At 43.1% G+C, this 18,045-nt stretch overlaps 1 protein-coding gene across 15 annotated transcripts in view; it reads right to left on the bottom strand.

Annotated features, from left to right (window-relative positions):
• The window catches only part of FNBP1 (formin binding protein 1), a 337,048-nt gene that overhangs the window by 186,175 nt on the left and 132,828 nt on the right, over nt 1-18,045 (bottom strand). For all 15 annotated transcript variants that reach the window (XM_077478333.1, XM_077478293.1, XM_077478325.1 and 12 more), the window contains exon 4: nt 16,585-16,732. In XM_077478333.1, coding sequence (XP_077334459.1) covers nt 16,585-16,732 — 148 coding nt within the window. The remainder of the gene's footprint in view (nt 1-16,584; nt 16,733-18,045) is intronic.

Here is an 18,045-nt window from a genome sequence, read left to right as displayed (position 1 = left end):
TTCCCCACTGCCCCACTGCAAACTGACCACTGACATTAATAGAACGCCTTATATTATTTTCAATAAATACAAGGCATTCTCCAGATTAGACAGGATGAAGAGGAAAGGACATCCCAATCTCACGTGGGAACCGAAAGATCACAACTATCCCTGTAGCAGCGTTAACTACTTCAGTAATTGTCAGCTTTCCCACCAACTGCACCAATGTAAGTATGAAATGCAGATACCTGGAGTTCAGCTTTTTTAAATATTATGGAGAATGCAACAGAAGTTGGTCCAACCCAAGATGGTAGGGAACGCCAAAGCCAAACATCTTGTCATACAAGACACTGTGGTAGCACCAAGAGCTATAGGAAAATCAGGAGTTAATTCAGCCCAGATAGTTACATCTATTACTTAAATATCTTTAAGTGGACTTGCACTTTACAGTGGAGCGGTCTTTAGAAGGGCACGTTTTTAGCTGGGCCTAAAATAATCTTACAGGCAATAACTGCAGTGAAAATCTACATAATTTCAATGTGTTTTTTTTTTTTTTTTTTTATTATTAGCGTTAATCCTCTTTAGGTATTTGGCTTGCTGTGGCCCTCACACGTGTAAATGTGGAAGGGTCTGTTTGAAAGGTAATTTGTAACAATTTGTGACTTGACTAATCTGAATTCACAACACATACAGATGCATTGTTGGGTCTTTGGAAGCTTTCAGATTCCACTGCCAGCCCACAGGGTTGTAGAACAGTTTTTTTCTTTCCTTACTCTTCTAAGAGTTCTCTGCAAAGTTGGATAAACACATTACAATCACAAGGGCCTATCTACTTGGATAAAAATGAAATGGGTGGATTAGGTAGAAGCTGCACTAAATACTGTAGCTTTTGGTAAACCCAAAGAGATTGTATAATCAGACTGTAAATTTTTTGGCCAGATATGAAGGGGTTGTAAACCCTCAAGGTTTTTCACCACAATCCATTCAGGTGAAAAACCTCCTGTAATGCTGCAGCCCCCCCATGACCCTGTTTTACTTACCTGTACCCCCTCTATCTCGCAACGGGGATGAGCACACCAGCAAAAGCCAGCGTCTCGGGTCCTTATTGGATGGATTGATAGCAGCGCAGCCATTGGCTCCTGCTGCTGTCGATCAAATTCAATGACGCAGATGCTGGGGGCGGGGCCAAATCCTGCTTTCTGTGTGAATAGACGCAGAAGCAAGACATGGGAGCGTGCCCGCACAGGTGTCCACGTAGGAGAGCGCTTCTCAAGAAGAGGAGGAGCCAGGCGCACCGCTGAGGGACCCTAGAAGAGGCCACTCTGTGCAAAACCAACTGCGCAGCGCAGATACGTATGACATGTTTGTTTTTTGTTTTTTAAAACCCTGAACCTTTACAACCCCTTTAAACTGGCAATAGATGGATAGAATTATGGCCAGTTCAGCAAGGACCAGTCAAATTTTGATCCATTTAAGGCTAGTAACCAACTTTTGTCGAACAGGAATATTGGAACATTTTGCTTGATCAGTGTCTGCAGCCCCTGATCAGTGTATTCTGACAGCAGTGGGGTCTGGCTGTCAGAATACAATATCACAGCATGGAGGATTCCTCCATCCACCCACCTCCTTTGCGTGTATGGGTAATTAATTTATTTTTGTTTTCGTTCGGCCTGCTTTTATTTAAGGGTGGTGGATCCTGGATGATTGGAAGGGGAGTGGGGTGTATTTAGAATAGCAAAACCAGGTCAGAAAATGCAGCCTATTTTCATTAACCGCCCACTGCAGATCAGAACCCTGGGGGGGGGGGGCAACAATGACACTCTCATGGAAGGTTATTCCCCATAATGCACCCCTATGCAACATACTTATTGGGCAGACTAGACCCAATATGCTGATAGCTGGCCTGCGTGTGGAGAAGCAAACAAATCCTGCAGCCAATATTATCTGATTGCATATCAGAGAGCAAGGAGGTTACAAGTTGCAATTGATGTCATTACTGGATAGGTTTCTCATATAAGCAGTTCTCAGGTTCCAGCAAAAGAAAGCCATGAATGTGCAGACATGGCCTTTATATTTACATATGCTTACTACATGGATAAATCTACACCCAACCAGAAGCCCAGATAAGTCCCCTTATACTATTTTACATTGCAAGTTTTCCTCCAAGCCTGATTTCCCCCTGTTGCTAGCAAAGTCCAGTGGAACCATGATGACATCTAACAGTCAACATTTGGCCACATTTGCACCTCGCTCTTTTCAATAGAAATACTCAAATGGAGACACAGGTTATTGTTAGAATTGGGTTCAGGGCAGACTTGGTTACTGAGGTTGTGTGTCAATATAAGTGTTGTGGAGTTGCTGGTTCTGAAATCCTACAAGACTCAAGCATCCGACAGCTGGTATATTACAGAAAAGAAAATGTTACATTATCTTTGAGAAAACTTCCCACTTTAAATAGGTAATACCCTCTGTACAAAGTACTGGTTGTAAAGTAAAATAAAATCTACAAAATGTCCTTTAGTGGAACGGGATTCTCTAGGCCAGCAGCCAGAGGCGTTTCCTGTTTATCTATTCTGCTAGAGGAGTATATGAAAGAAATAAAAAAAAAAAACACGTATTTTGGACTGATCATATTATTACATCATAGTCAGGCCTACTACAGCTGGCATTAGATGTGAAAACCTATGAAGCCTAATCTGACATCTATGTACTCCAATGCACCAAGATATATTACAAAGTAAGGTCCTCATGTACACTGGATGTCAAAAATGCCACTTTTAACCATTGTCACCAGTGCAGTACAAAAAAAAAATCAAATAGTTTATTTTTTTCTAAATCCTGTCATCATATTAGCTCATTAAGCATATTAAGGTCATGGAGAGGCCTAGCCAGTCGCCAGACCCTAATCCTATGGAAAATCTATGGAGGGAGCTGAAACTTATAGTTGCCAAGCAAAAACCAGGAAACCTTAGCGATTTAGAGAAGATCTGTAAAGAAGAGTGGACCAAAATCCCTCCAGAGATGTGTGCAAACCTGGTAAACTACAAGAAATGTCTGACCTCTGTATTTGCCAGCAAGGGTTTTTCTACCAAGTACTAACTCATGTTTTGCCTGGGGATCAAATACTTATTTTACTCACTGAACTGCAACTCAATGTATAATATTTGTATCATGTGTTTTTTCTGGATTTTTGGTTGACATTCTGTCTCTATAATTTAAAATATACCTATGATAAAAAAAATTATTGACCCTTCAAGGAGAATTACACAAAAAAATGATTCGTTAAACCCACAAGTGTTTCTTTTTACAACTACTATTTCTTTATGTTGGCTTTTGAAAATTACAAAAGCACCAATTCAGAAATTAGATAAAAGATAAAAATTGCATTTTCTATACAACTTATATCGATCAGACCAAAATGAGGGACAGGAAGGACAGAGGGACTTTGTTCCAAATCAGGGGCAGTCCCTCGAAATCAGGGACAGTCGGGAACTATGCCAGTGAGGACGCAGCTCAAAAATCCAAAAAGGGGGACCAGCCACACCATTGACCCACAGAACCACCAGCGTGGTCTCCAGCTCAAACTAGTCTATTTGTAAGACAAGATAAAATAGCTACATAAATATTAAGAAGCAGGAGACAAAATAACTCTTTACCTTAGGACTTTGTAGCTATCCAAAAAAAAAAACAAGTCACTCAGTACATCTCTGCAATACATGCAATATCCCCATATTTTATTTCTATAAATAATATGGTGCTTTCTGTGCAATGTTGTTGCACAGAGCAGGTAAAAACTGCCTCTTTTTATTATTTAAAAAATAATAATTTGACTTTAGCATCAATTTAAGGCCTCATACATAGGGGAACATTGGGGGTGTAGAACGTCATATTCTGGCTTTCTTTCTGCACCAAGATGGCTCAGGTGCTGGTACAGCCGCTGATAGACATGAATGGCTGTATGTGGGTATACACCAGTAAACCTGCATACTGTATAGCATACAAATGTATTACTTGGCCTAGAAAAAAGCCAGAATTTTTGTATGCACCTAAAGCGCCTGTGTGCATGGGGCCTAAAGGGTTAGGGCTGGAATTACTGTAGAGAAAGTACCCCAGGTCATCGAGGGATTAGCAGCGAGCGTCTGACACCTGGACAGGTGATATGGATTTGAGCAGATAATCAGAATCCGGCTGTTTGTTTAGTGCGGGTGGTGCAGGAAAAGTGTAAACAGGAGCTCATCTATATGATCAGGATGTAGGGAATGACATACAGACGGACCATGTTCTTCAGGATGAGAACCATCTTCTCCCTATGAGAAGAGAGTAACAAGCAGTGACATGCTCTGCCTATCAGAGGCCGGGACGGCTTTCACTGGCCGGCTTACTGCTTTGTCTGAAGCCACATTATGTCCAGCTGAACTGACATAAACAGCTTTGTCCTTACCAACGTTCGTCCAGTGACGCTAGAGACGCTCTCATACATTCCCCCTGCAGACCGGCAGCACAGAACCGATTATGTTCTAAGAATACAAAGTGTCATTTACAGGTCTGAGGGCTAATGCAGACAGGAGACTCTTTCATCGTCTGTGGTGTGACGGAGCAGATGATGTCCATCCAGAATGACTCTAAATGATGAATATCTACTTCAACTAAGTGCCAATATCTCTAGATCTACTGAGCGCTCGGATAAACTACAACACTGCCAACAATCACATTTTATTCCATGGTTTAAATCTTTAAGCATATTTCTACTTCTGCAGTCAAATTTGAGAAAACTCCACAATATGTTTGTTATGTGCTCCAGTCACACAGCAAACCTACATTTTTTTAAATATTTCTTACCTTTTGAAGGTTTCTCAGGTGGAGGTACAAGGTTTTTTGAGCAGTATTAAGCCGGCCATAGATTGGTCAAATCTCGGCCGGTGTTGTGTCAAATGCTGTCCTCCATTGGATAGTGTCCGCTCTGTACTGTGCTTGCGCAGTATGGAAGACAAGGAGACGCTGAAAGTCTCCGAAGATGAACGGACTGAGTCCAGGTTCAAGCCCCACCATCCAAGTGGACATAGAGTTAGAATAAAAAATTGCAGAGAGAAGCGAGGCCGTGCCCGAAGCGTGGCGAGTGAGGCCGTGCCCGAAGCGTGGTGAGCGAAGCGAGGCCGTGCCCAAAGCGTTGCGAGCGAAGCGAGCCCGCGAGGGGCCGTCTTACTAACTGCTACCATATGTCCACTTGGATGGTGGGACTTCAACCTGGACTCAGTGCACAAGCGCCGTTCATCTTCGGAGACTTTCAGAGTCTCCATGTCCTCCGTACTGAGCAATCGCTGCACCTGCGCAGTACGGGGAGGACACTATCCGATGGGGGGACAGTTTTTGGCAGAACACCGGTTCAGCAGGGACAGAGTGAGATTAAAACCATTTATGGCAGGCTGATTGTCCCCAAGTCAACCCATCAATAGCCACTAGCAATAATCATTGTGTTCTCCTGACAGGGACGGCGCCTTGTGCCCTACATCGGGAGAAGACAATAGCTTCACGGGAGGGATTCCTCCATCAACACTGACTGTTGATGGGGGAAATCAAGTGGTTTTCTTTCCTGCAACCTTTGGTTGCAGAGGAAAAATGCGCACCATCTATGGCCGGCCTTAGAGTCAGCCTGTCCCAAGTCTGTTCTCTTTAACGTACAATGCAAAAACCCACCTCTACACCTTTCATTAGGACAGACCGCGTTCAAAACTAGTTACGATCGATAATAAAAATCTGCCTGCACAGTATAGGCGCAGTTACGTATGGCAAACACAGCTCCCCGGCCCCCTTGTAAACAAAGGAAAGTACCTGGGATTTTTACTAGCTGGAAGATCCAGAATAGAGCATCTAAAAAAGGTAAGCTGCACTTTAGAATTTTTTTAAGTTGTGCAATGTGAATGAAAATAGAGGAGATGGTATCCCAATTTGGCTGCAGAAGTGAAAACATACTTTAAAGGGTAAAAACGGTTGCTATATCTGTCTCAGCACCCCTAGCCATGTAAAGCCATACAGTGTGACTGAACAGTTTTCATTAGAAATACCAAAAAGTATGCACTGCAGGAGCATTCTTGATATACAGTATATAAAGGAAAGCCGCACTAGGGTCGTCAGTTTTAATCTCAACCACAACACCACCCTCATCAGCACCTGCTGCTGTCTGAAGTACCCAGAGCTATCTCAAAGTTGGTATATGTATATATGCTAAGTGGTTAACACTTCTGCCTTGGCAGCAGTAGGGTCGCTGGTTCAAATCCCAACTACCGCACTACCTGCCTGGAGTTTGCATATTCTCCCTTTGCCTGCATTGGTTTCCTCTGTGTACTCTGGTTTCCTTCCACACTCCAAAGACATGCTGGTAGGTCAATTGGCTCCTGTCTAAATTGGCCCCAGTATGTGTATGTATGACTGAGTTAGAGATCTTAGATTGTAAGCTCCTTGAGGGTGGGGACTGATGTGAATGTACAATGTGTGTGTGTGTGTGTGTGTATATACATACATATATATATATATATATATATATACACACACATACATATATATATATACACTATATTATGAAAAGTATTTGGACACCTGCCTTTACACGCACATGAAATTCAATGGTGTCCCAGTCTTAGTCCGTGGAGATCTATATTGAGTTGGCCCACCCTTTGCAGCTATATCAGCCTCAACTCTTCTGGAAAGGCTGTCCACAAGGTTTAGTAGTGTCTCTATGGGAATGTTTGACCATTCTTCCAGAAGCGCATTTCTGAGGTCAGGCACTGATGTTGGACAAGAAGACCTGGCTCGCAGTCTCCACTCTAATTCATCCCAAAGGTGTTTTATCGGGTTGCGGTCGGGACATAATGGAGTCAGTATAGAGATTGTCCAATCAGAACAAAATTCATAGCTTGGTTTATAGTTTGTATTCCTGCTACTTTTTTTTTCCCTTTTAATTCTTTATTCATGGTTTTGCATATTACAGACATTATGCCGAACTCACGGCACACAAGGCCACAATAACACAATTGCAACAAGCCATCAAGTACAGAATATTGAAAAAAGAACAAAAGCTGAGTAAAGCAAGCCAAAAATGAAAGAAAAAAAAATGATAGCAATCAACTTCAGCTGCATGTCTGGAAATAATGCACAGTTAAGCTAACCTGGCTCACCCAAAGTCAAGGGCATACCATAGTACAAAAGGTAAACCGCGCTACTCAAACAAAAAAAAGGATAACCTATAAGCAGCAACCCTAATCGTAATACTCCGATATCAAACTAAATAGGTGAACAAAGTGAGCTGCGCTAAAAACAAAAAATTATATACCTAAAACCTAATCCAAAACTATATCAATAAACATGAGGAAAAACAGTATTACGTGAAAAAAATATGATTAGTAAATAGTATATGTGAATACTATCATATCATCATATAAGTGAATAAAGTGTATACTAAATCTGAAATGAAGTTAACATAAATAGTATAGAAAAACCCCCACAAAAATTTATGTATATTAAAACAAAAATTGTGTGTGCTAAATCTAAACCAATAATAAAATTTAGCAAAAATAATATTCAAAAGCAACAAAGAGTTCATATACAATGGAGAAAAAATTGTCCAAAAAGTATTGTTGGTTCTTCCAAATTGGTATTAAGGTGCAAAAATATCCACAAATGCGTGTATAAAAAATAATCAAAACAATCCTCCACCAGTGAGAAGAGGGGCCGCTTACCAGAGTTGTAGATCCCAGTGTTAGTGAGATCAGTAAGGCAACAGCACAGAAGTTTCTGGATGAACCGTCACAGGCACCACACCGTTTGCATCTCCAATACGAAGGCTCCAATCGGGAAACAAAGGTATCGTAGATCACAGGCACCACGCTGCTTATGTGTATAGAGAAAAACGATCACATAAAAAACGAGCCGGCCGGACTCGTGTGCCGCCCGCACTTCCTGGTTGGGCGTAGAACGCGGAGACGTCAGAACGCCTATCTCCCTACGCGCGTTTCGTCACGAACGGACGTGTTCACGGGATGACGTCCGTTCGTGACGAAACGCGCGTAGGGAGATAGGCGTTCTGACGTCTCCGCGTTCTACGCCCAACCAGGAAGTGCGGGCGGCACACGAGTCCGGCCGGCTCATTTTTTATGTGATCGTTTTTCTCTATACACATAAGCAGCGTGGTGCCTGTGATCTACGATACCTTCGTTTCCCGATTGGAGCCTTCGTATTGGAGATGCAAACGGTGTGGTGCCTGTGACGGTTCATCCAGAAACTTCTGTGCTGTTGCCTTACTGATCTCACTAACACTGGGATCTACAACTCTGGTAAGCGGCCCCTCTTCTCACTGGTGGAGGATTGTTTTGATTATTTTTTATACACGCATTTGTGGATATTTTTGCACCTTAATACCAATTTGGAAGAACCAACAATACTTTTTGGACAATTTTTTCTCCATTGTATATGAACTCTTTGTTGCTTTTGAATATTATTTTTGCTAAATTTTATTATTGGTTTAGATTTAGCACACACAATTTTTGTTTTAATATACATACATTTTTGTGGGGGGTTTTCTATACTATTTATGTTAACTTCATTTCAGATTTAGTATACACTTTATTCACTTATATGATGATATGATAGTATTCACATATACTATTTACTAATCATATTTTTTTCACCTAATACTGTTTTTCCTCATGTTTATTGATATAGTTTTGGATTAGGTTTTAGGTATATAATTTTTTGTTTTTAGCGCAGCTCACTTTGTTCACCTAAGGGCATACCATAACCTGACTAATGCCGCGTACACACGACCGGACTTTTAGGTGAACTTTCCGAATGGACGGACTTGGACATACACAATCACACCAAAGTCCGACGGATTCGAACGTGATGTTGTACAAACGGATTAGGATAAAGAAGTTCATAGCCAACAGCTGCCCTAGCGTCAATTTTTGTCCGTCGGCCTAGCATACACACAAATGGATTTCTCAATAGGAATTGGGTAGGGTGGAGGTCCGGTGGCGTTCTGGCTGAAAAATTTGAAACATGTTCTATTTCTAAAGCCCGTCAGATTTTTTCACAGCAAAGGTCCGATGGAGCCCACACACGATCGAATTGTCCGACGGATTAGTTCCTAATCCGTCGAACCTTTGCTTTTCAAAAAGTCTGGTCGTGTGTACGCGGCATAAGACTAGAACAAGTAACTGGTCTGGTGGGAGTTGTACTATACAATAACCAGTATCAGTGAAAATATAATAGAATCCAAACAATGGATAAAACATCTCTGATCCACTCATGCTACTTGACCTCTATGTTAATGAGGAATATAATATAAATAAAGGCATGTGAAATACAAAAAAAAAAAAAATCATATACTGAATACATGTGTAAACCACACAAAGCTATAATTATGCTGAACTCTCTATGCTAGTGGTCCCTGGTGAAGAAGAAGAAGAGAAGTGACACAAGGTGTCAGGTGGGACACGTTAGACAGGCCCGATGTACAGAGATGACTACAGAGTTTCATGACGGTCTGTGACCACAACTGAACGTGGATTACCAGGCTCTCCACAGTGTACGCCCTTCACAAAGACTGCACATAGCTGCAAATACAGCGGCTGCCTTTAAATGCGGCAAACAACATATTAATAAAACAGACTTCTTAAAATCCGTTGGCTTGAAATAATGGCCAAGTGGGAGCCACAATAACAGCGATAACCTCATGGTGTTACAGGATTCTCCTTGGGCTCTTTAAAGAGGAACTAAAATTCCGCTGTCACAAACTGCAAACAAGCAGGCTCTTTATTGCGGAAGAGCCATGCAATGTCTCTTCTAGAATAAGCTACAACTGCCTGCATGTTTGCAGTGTTCTTCGGTGTGTAAACTGAGCTGCGCATGCATGGCCCTTGTGTGCCGGGATGACTGCATTCGCAAGTGTGACATCATCTGACACTGGCCAATGAAGATGGAGAGAGACCAGAACCCAGAAGAAGATGCCAGCAATGGACAAGGAAGAAAAGGCAAGTTTAGCTTCGCTTTAAAGGAAAACTACCCTTTAGATCAGTGGTTCTCAACCTCAATCCTCAAGTTTCCCCAACAGTCCATGTTTTGGGAATTTCTCTTAGATAAAATAGCTGTCCAAAATACCAAGCCATTAACTCTAAATTAAAGAACCTGTGCAAGATAAAGGAAAACCTGAAAACATGGCCTGTTGGGGGTACTTGAGGACTGAGGTTGAGAACTACTGCTTTAGATCATGGAATCCAAACTGCGCCCCTTTTGCTGGCCTTTATCCGGCCCCTGGGGCACTACCCCTCCCACTGATAAGAGACACTATTCTGTCAACTGACACCAACAATGGGGCACTATTCCTCCCACTAATACCAAATGTGGTGATGTTTACTCCCACTGATGTCAGGAAAATTTCCACGCCGGCTGGCCACAATTCAGCCCCCTAAAGTCTGAAGGACAATAAAACGGCCCTTTGTTTAGAACACAGGTGGCAAAGACAAGCCCAGCGAGCCAAATGCGGCAAGCCAGGCCTTGTCTTGCAGCCCCCGCTGCGGCCGCCATGTCTTTTGTCACCCAGGCAACAAGAGCAAACATCCTCGGTCACACGAGTGGCACCAGCTTTGTATGAGTGTATGTGCGGCCGGCCTGTCTCCAAGGGAACATCTCCCGCTCTCGCTCCTCCTCAGTCCCTCTAGCGGTGCCGGCTGTTTCCATGTTGAGCGCATGTGCGGTCGGCCTGTCAGTGACGGAGGTTCCTGACAGCTCCGACGGCTATGTTTTTTTTTTTTTTTATCCAGCAGGCTGCACCCTGAGCATAGGCTATTTGAGGACTTGCTGCGGAGTTGTTCTTGTGCTGAACACCACTGAGGTCTTCCTGCACAGGGTGGTACTAACTATAGCTCAATACACAGGGAGGTACCAGAGCTGGGCAAGGTAGGAGAGAGCACAGATATGAGAGTGTGTTTTTATTTTGGTGGGGGGGGGGGCTGTGGAGGCAGAGGTGGAAGGATGGAAGCAGAGTGGAGGGTGCAGAGGTCAGAGCCCAGGAGGAGGGGTGGAAATAAGATGTTGCACACTGTGTATAGCGCACTCCTGAACCCTGCACTCCATACGCAGCGCACTCCTGAACCCTGCACTCCATACGCAGCGCACTCTGGAACCCTGCACTCCATACGCAGCGCACTACTGAACCCTGCACTCCATACGCAGTGCACCCCTGAACCCTGCACTCCATATGCAGCGCACTCCTGAACCCTGCACTCCATACGCAGCGCACTCCTGAACCCTGCACTCCATACGCAGCGCACTACTGAACCCTGCACTCCATACGCAGCGCACCCCTGAACCCTGCACTCCATATGCAACGCACTCCTGAACCCTGCACTCCATACGCAGTGCACTCCTGAACCCTGCACTCCATACGCAGCGCACTCCTGAACCCTGTACTCAATACGCATCACACCCATGTCCACTCCGTAAAATTAGTAATAAACAAATGCAGTGCCAATTATTTATGATAATAAAGAGTGGACACATAGTCCTACAGATAAAATCTGCCCTTTGAGGACAACCATACTGCTGATGCGGCCCCCAAAGAATTTGAGTTTGACACCCCTGGTTTAGAATGTCTGGAGTCCCCTGCTTTAGATTGTATGTTCAAATGAGCAGGGCCCTCTTATTCTTCCTGTACAGAATTCTATTATAACTGTACTGTCTACCCTCATGTTACAAATCGCTGCGCAAAATATTGGCGATATATAAATACTGTATAATAATAATAATAATTGTAAACCTATATTCCATACTTAGGCTTAACTGCACAGATGGATAAGGAGCTGCATTGGAAGCATTACATAGTAGTGTGATAACTCGACATGGGCCGAGCACATGAATGCCAGCCAGAGTGTTAATCTGGAGAGAGAGGGAGGATATTTTATCAAGTTCGACATGCCATGTAGCCACCTCCTGTAATGAAGTAGGAAGTGATGAAACGCGTCGGTCTGTGGTTACGCAGTGACAGAAGGTGACACCAGGACCAGAACAAGCGGTATCCGGAGGTGGTGAGGCGGTTTTGTCTATCACCGAGTGTAACGAATACCTGACAATGTATCTGTACTAAGGTCACAAATTTATTTTAATGTGTGACTGGCTTTTTATTTTTAAATTTGTAGTAGGAAATGGACACCCTTGTGAGCTCTCCACACATACATCGCGCACTCACATTGGTCCCGACCCTCAAGGAGTCCACAATCCAAGGTTCCCAATTCACATTCCTATACTAGGGCCAATTTTGGACAGAAGCCAATTAATCTACCAGCATGTCTTTGGAGTGTGGGAGGAAACCGGAGCAGACTACTCATGGTCTACTCGCGCCGAAGATGGGGCATTTTCTACTCTCCCTGGTTACAGTGTGGCCCCCTAACGTCTTAAGGGCAGTAAACTGGTCCTTTGTTTAAAACATTTGGAGACCCCTTGCTCTAGAGGAATGAATGAGCTTGGCAGAACAAATGTGCAGTAGGAGAGGCACACCCTTGTGAACTTTCCACACAGAAATCGCGTACTCACATTGGTCCCGACTCTCAAGGAGTCCACAATCCAAGGTTCCCAACTCACATTCATATACAGGGGACAATTTTGGACAGAAGCCAATTAACCTACCAGCATGTCTTTGGAGTGTGCGAGGAAACCAGAGCAGACTACTCATGGTCTACTCACACCGAAGATGGGGCATTTTCTACTCTCCCTGGTTACAGTGTGACCACCTAACGTCTGAAGGGCAGTAAACTGGTCCTTTGTTTAGAACATTTGGAGACTCCTTGCTCTAGAGGAATGAATGAGCTTGGCAGCACAAATGCGCATGTAGGAGATGGACACCATTGTGAGCACCTAATCCTAGGTAGCAATGTGTCCTTACAAAGGGTGCAAACCCCAACAGGTCTGCTTTATGTTATCCTGTGTACGTTTATCAGAATGCACTTTGCAGAGAATTTTGTTACAAACAGTTAACCGGTAGAAATGGGTAGCTGTGGGAAAAGATGATACACAGGGAATAAGTTATTTAACATAGACTTTTAAGAGACCCAGACTCCTTGGCAGCTTGCTAAGCAGTGATGAGAAGTATCCCTGTGTATTATAGTGCATTATTCAATCACTCTCTAACCATATTACCCTGGCACACGTGGATTGGGGGCCGCCTGGGAATTGTGACCTAGAATTACTGAACGTAGCCCTGCAGGCTCAGCTCTCACACAGACACGCTTCATTAGATATTATGTATTTCTCTTCATCTATGAAAATGTCTCCTTGTACAGCACAGAATTTCACAATGCAGACAAGAAATCTATATTTTTTCATGCGGTGGAGAGCACTACAATTTTATTCCCATTTTAGGTTATTTTTTAATGCTGAATTCCATATTAACACAATATAAATGCTACCAATTTCTAGAGTGACGCTTCTCTGAGAGGTCTGCAAAATATCCCCGCTGTCACCTAAGATTCTGTTCTGATCTCGTCACCTATATTTTTATCATCTGTGGTCTGAAATAATACATGATCACATGGTCACACCTCTTTAGCCTCTCTAGGTTTGCACAGCATATCTCTTAAAACTGAGATTCAGATATTCAGATTTTTGCATAGTTACGCTGCTCGAGGTTGGACCAATGTAAATAGTTACATAGTACATAGTTACATAGCAGGTGAGGTTGAAAAAAAGACACAAGTCCATCAAGTCCAACCTATGTGTGTGATTATGTCAGTATTACATTGTATATCCCTGTATGTTGTGGTCGTTCAGGTGCTTATTTAATAGTTTTTTGAAACTAACGATGCCCACCACCTGTGGAAGGGAATTCCACATCCTTGCCACTCTTACAGTAAAGAACCCTTGATGTAATTTAAGGTTAAACCTCTTTTCTTCTCATTTTAATGAGTGGCCATGTGTCTTGTTATACTCCCTTCTGCGAAAAAGGTTTATCTCTATTGTGGGGCCACCAGTACGGTATTTGTACACTGAAATCATATCCCCTCTCAAGCGTCTCTTCTCCAGAGAGAATAAGTTCAGTGCTCGCAACCTTTCCTCATAACTAATATCCTCCAGACCCTTTAATAGCTTTGCTGCCCTTGCTTGTACTTGCTCCATTTCCAGTACATCCTTCCTGAGGAATGGTGCCCAGACAGCATACTGCAGGTGCGGCTGGACCAGAGTCTTGTAGAGCAGGAGAATTATCACTTTATCTCTGGAGTTGATCCCCTTTTTAATGAATTCCAATATTCTGTTTGCTTTGTTAGCAGCAGCTTGGCATTGCATGCCATTGCTGAGCCTATCATCTACTAGGACCCCCAGGTCCTTTTCCATCCTAGATTCCCCCAGAGGTTCTCCCCCAATAAATATATATGTGCCATACCTGGCCAATCCCCACAGAAGCCATAAGATGCTGTAGTAGGCATCACTATTACAGTGATCACCTCTAGCTTCAATGCCCTGATGCTTAGAGAATACAGGAGATCACTCATTTGGCACGGCCACAACTCAGAGATCACTTTGATCAATGCAAAGAGTGCTCTGATTGGATGAGGCGGAGAGGTGGTAACATCATGGTAACTGTTAAAGCCATTTAACAACCACTCAAAAGAACTCATACTATTGAGCGTGCAAAAAAAAGTAAGGAACAAAGTGAACAACCAAACCACAAGCATTTCCTTCTGTATAACAAATATCTGCACTGTTGAGAATAAAGCCAAATTCTACATGTATCAAAAAAAGAAAAAAAAGAAGCAATACCTACAATTGTCTCCAGACATTGAGCACACAAGCACAAGATTAGAAACATTTAAAAACTACCCAAAACAATCTCCCCCATCAGTAAGTGTAAGCTCCATAGACTAGCTGCTAAAAGACTCAATTCCTGCGCTTGGGTGACTCAATGCACATAAAACATGAGCAGAAACATATGAAGGAAGAAGTTCTATATCCATGGCAATAGGATAAAGGGTTGCAATAACATATCAAGATCCTGGAGTCTCGGCATTATAACCTGTATGATAAAGAGATGGGCGGATGTAATCCAATATGGCGTCACTGATGGAGTAGGGACTCCATGCGTATCTGTGCCTTCCTTTTAAAGTGGCAACCTCATCGCCTATTTCTCGCATGGGCATGGGGGACAGGAAAACATTCCCAGAGGGGGTCACAGAAATATACAAAACTTTTAAATCTTGCCTCTCTATCCCAAAAAATAAATGTAAATGTGTCTTGTGTAAGCATTTTAAATCCTTTCAAGAATCATTTAATAAACACACCACCATCAAGGTCACCGCACTGATGGACTTGGCATTTCTGGTACATGCACAGAATTACTGGGGTTTCCCCACTACCCAGCATTAAACAAGCAAAGAGATCATTGTGAAGCTGGTTATACTGTTCATCACTACCGGTATTTCAAAAAGCCAACTCCAGACAACAAGAAAAACCCATCTGTTAAGTGTTTATACTATCCAGGAAATAATGCAACTGTGGGAAAGTCAGAAAAAGCTCCCGGGCTGGACAAATATTAAACAATCCTTCCTTTAATCCAGTTGTGTATCCATTAAATGCATTTGTGACCCATCCAGGGTTCTTTTGCTGCAGAAAACAAAGGATCCGGACAGCTAAACTCCAAAAGCATCCAATTTTGTTCCAAATCTAAAACCACCCAAAAAAAGACACTAAAGGCAGAGGAAAGTCAACGCGTTTTTTTGCCGCCCCACGTATTGACTTTCTTCTCTGTCCTCCGTGTCTTTTTTAGATGCTTTCACATTTGGAACAAAATTGGATGCTTTCGGAGTGCAGCCGTCCGGATAATTTGTTTTCTGCAGTGCTTATAGCGATACAAGCTGATTTGGCACCTAAATATTTAATGGGGTGCGGAGGGCAGTGGCTGTAACCCACCCTCGCCCATATCTCACCAGGGTTCTTTTGCATTGTGCAGGAGAAGAGTTTACAGAGAGTACTTTGTTGGCACGTTGCTGCTCTCTCACTGTCCAGTAAGCAGGTTTGGGGTGGGCAGGTGATCAGACAGTGTTGTTTTACTGTAATCTGGAAAAGTCCCAGACCCACCATGGGGTGATTCTAAAAGGGGCTGCATATGTTAATTTTTGGCATATATATACAGTATGCTTTTCAACTGTTGGTTGCTGGAATTAGGAATAGCCAGCATGTATTTTCATACTTGCAAACTGCTTTTACCAGAGTGCCACCACTACCACAGCTATACTAAAATGAGAAACAGAAGCTTCTAGGAAGGTAGAATGTCTTTCCTCTATAGACAGTCTATTTTAAGCCTTAAAGTGTAATCTGAATTCAAGTGTTCCTCTGACAGGCTGACCTCTGCATCTTCTGGCCACTCAAACAGAACAACTGTCCAGAACCAACTGAGATGCCCAACATACCCGCCCTGGCTGAATGGGCAAAGTACAGGTTCTGGCTTGCAAGGGTCCAACAGGATTTAGTTGTTTAATCAAGGTAAGGCACAACATGGCGAGCAACAGTAATCAGCAACGCTCTTAATGTGTAAGCATGACAGACACAACATTGAAAAAAAATTACCGATTTCCTCTCCTGTTTCAGCTCCTGGACGAAGCGGATAAGCTCTGTCATAATCTGTGATGACATGTTTTCAGAGATGACTTCATGCTGCCCGGCATAGTCACTCATTTCATTCAGTGTGTTCTGGAAGGCTTTGCATGATGTGTATCTGCAATATGAACACACAATATAAAACAATGTAGTCAAAAATACGTTTCTATAGAACAGCCTTTCTACCTTTTTTAAACATGGGGGAACCCTTGAAATAGCTGTCAGGTCTCAGGGAACCCCTGCTAAGTAAGCCCCCCTTACATTGGTGGTTAGCGAAGAAATGGCCTTTGTGGTCATTGTAAGACCTCCTTACATTGGTGATCAGTAGATGAGGTGCCCTCTTACATTGGTGGTTAGTGAAGAAATGCCCTTTTACATCTGTGGTCATTGTAAGGCATTACATTAGTGATCAGTGGGTTCCCTCTTACATCGGTAGCCCAGCAGAAGGACCCACTTACATTGGTTGTGATTGGCAGATTGGCCACTTTAAACTTGTGGTCAATGGGAGAAGGGCTTCATTGGCTCACATTGGTGATCAATAGGTGTGGTGCCCTCGGTCAGTGGTGAAGTTTTCTCTTATACAGGTAACCCAAGAGAAGGACCCTCTTGCATGTGTTGTCATTGGGAGAATAGCCACTTTAAATTTGTGGTCATTGGAAGAAGGGCTCCATTGGTTTACATGGGTGATCAATGGGTGTGATGCCTCTCTTACACTGGTGGTCAGTGGAGAAGTTCCCTCTGACATCAGTAGCCCAAAAGAAGGACCCTATTACTCTGGTTGTGATTGGGAAAATGGCCACTTTAAACTGGTGGTCAGAAGGAGAAGGGCTCCACTGGTTTACACTGGTGATCAGTGGGTGCAGTTCCTCTCTTACACTGGTGGTCAGTGGAGAAGCTCCCTCTCACATAAGTAACCCAAGAGAAGGATTGTCTTACATTGGTTGTCATTGGGAGAATAGCCACTTTAAACTGGTGGTCAGTGGGAGAAGAGCTCCATTACACTAATGGTAATTGGAAAGAATGCATCCTTTGCAGATAAGTAACTACTGACACCAGTATTAATTTTACCTATCTGAGAAGAAGATTGCTCACAGCTCAAGGAACCTCTATAGCAACCTGTGGAGGAACCCCGGGGTTCGAACCCTAGTAAACAAGTCTGCTCTAGTAGGTTCTGGAGGCAGAACTGCTTACATTTTTAAATATATTCCTTCAACAGAGTTGTCTCATTTTCTGGAACAGAGAAGATTGTTAATATGTGAATGAGTCAGAGGATCGAGACATCTAGAATATTGTTTATCTGTGCCCACCCTGTTATAAGGTTACTGGGAGTCATTCAAAGCTATGCAGCGCTGATCCCCACCCATACAGCCTCATAAGTGACACATAAAGGAGTCAAATATCTTATTGGTTAATGGGAGCAGTACTTGTTTC

This window comes from Lithobates pipiens, unplaced genomic scaffold (assembly GCF_037356315.1).
Source record: "Lithobates pipiens isolate NorthernLeopardFrog02 unplaced genomic scaffold, aLitPip1_a1.2 Scaffold_1, whole genome shotgun sequence".
Lineage (NCBI taxonomy): Eukaryota > Metazoa > Chordata > Amphibia > Anura > Ranidae > Lithobates > Lithobates pipiens.
Note: the sequence above shows the minus strand (reverse complement) of the source record. Positions and strands in the feature narration are given on the sequence as shown.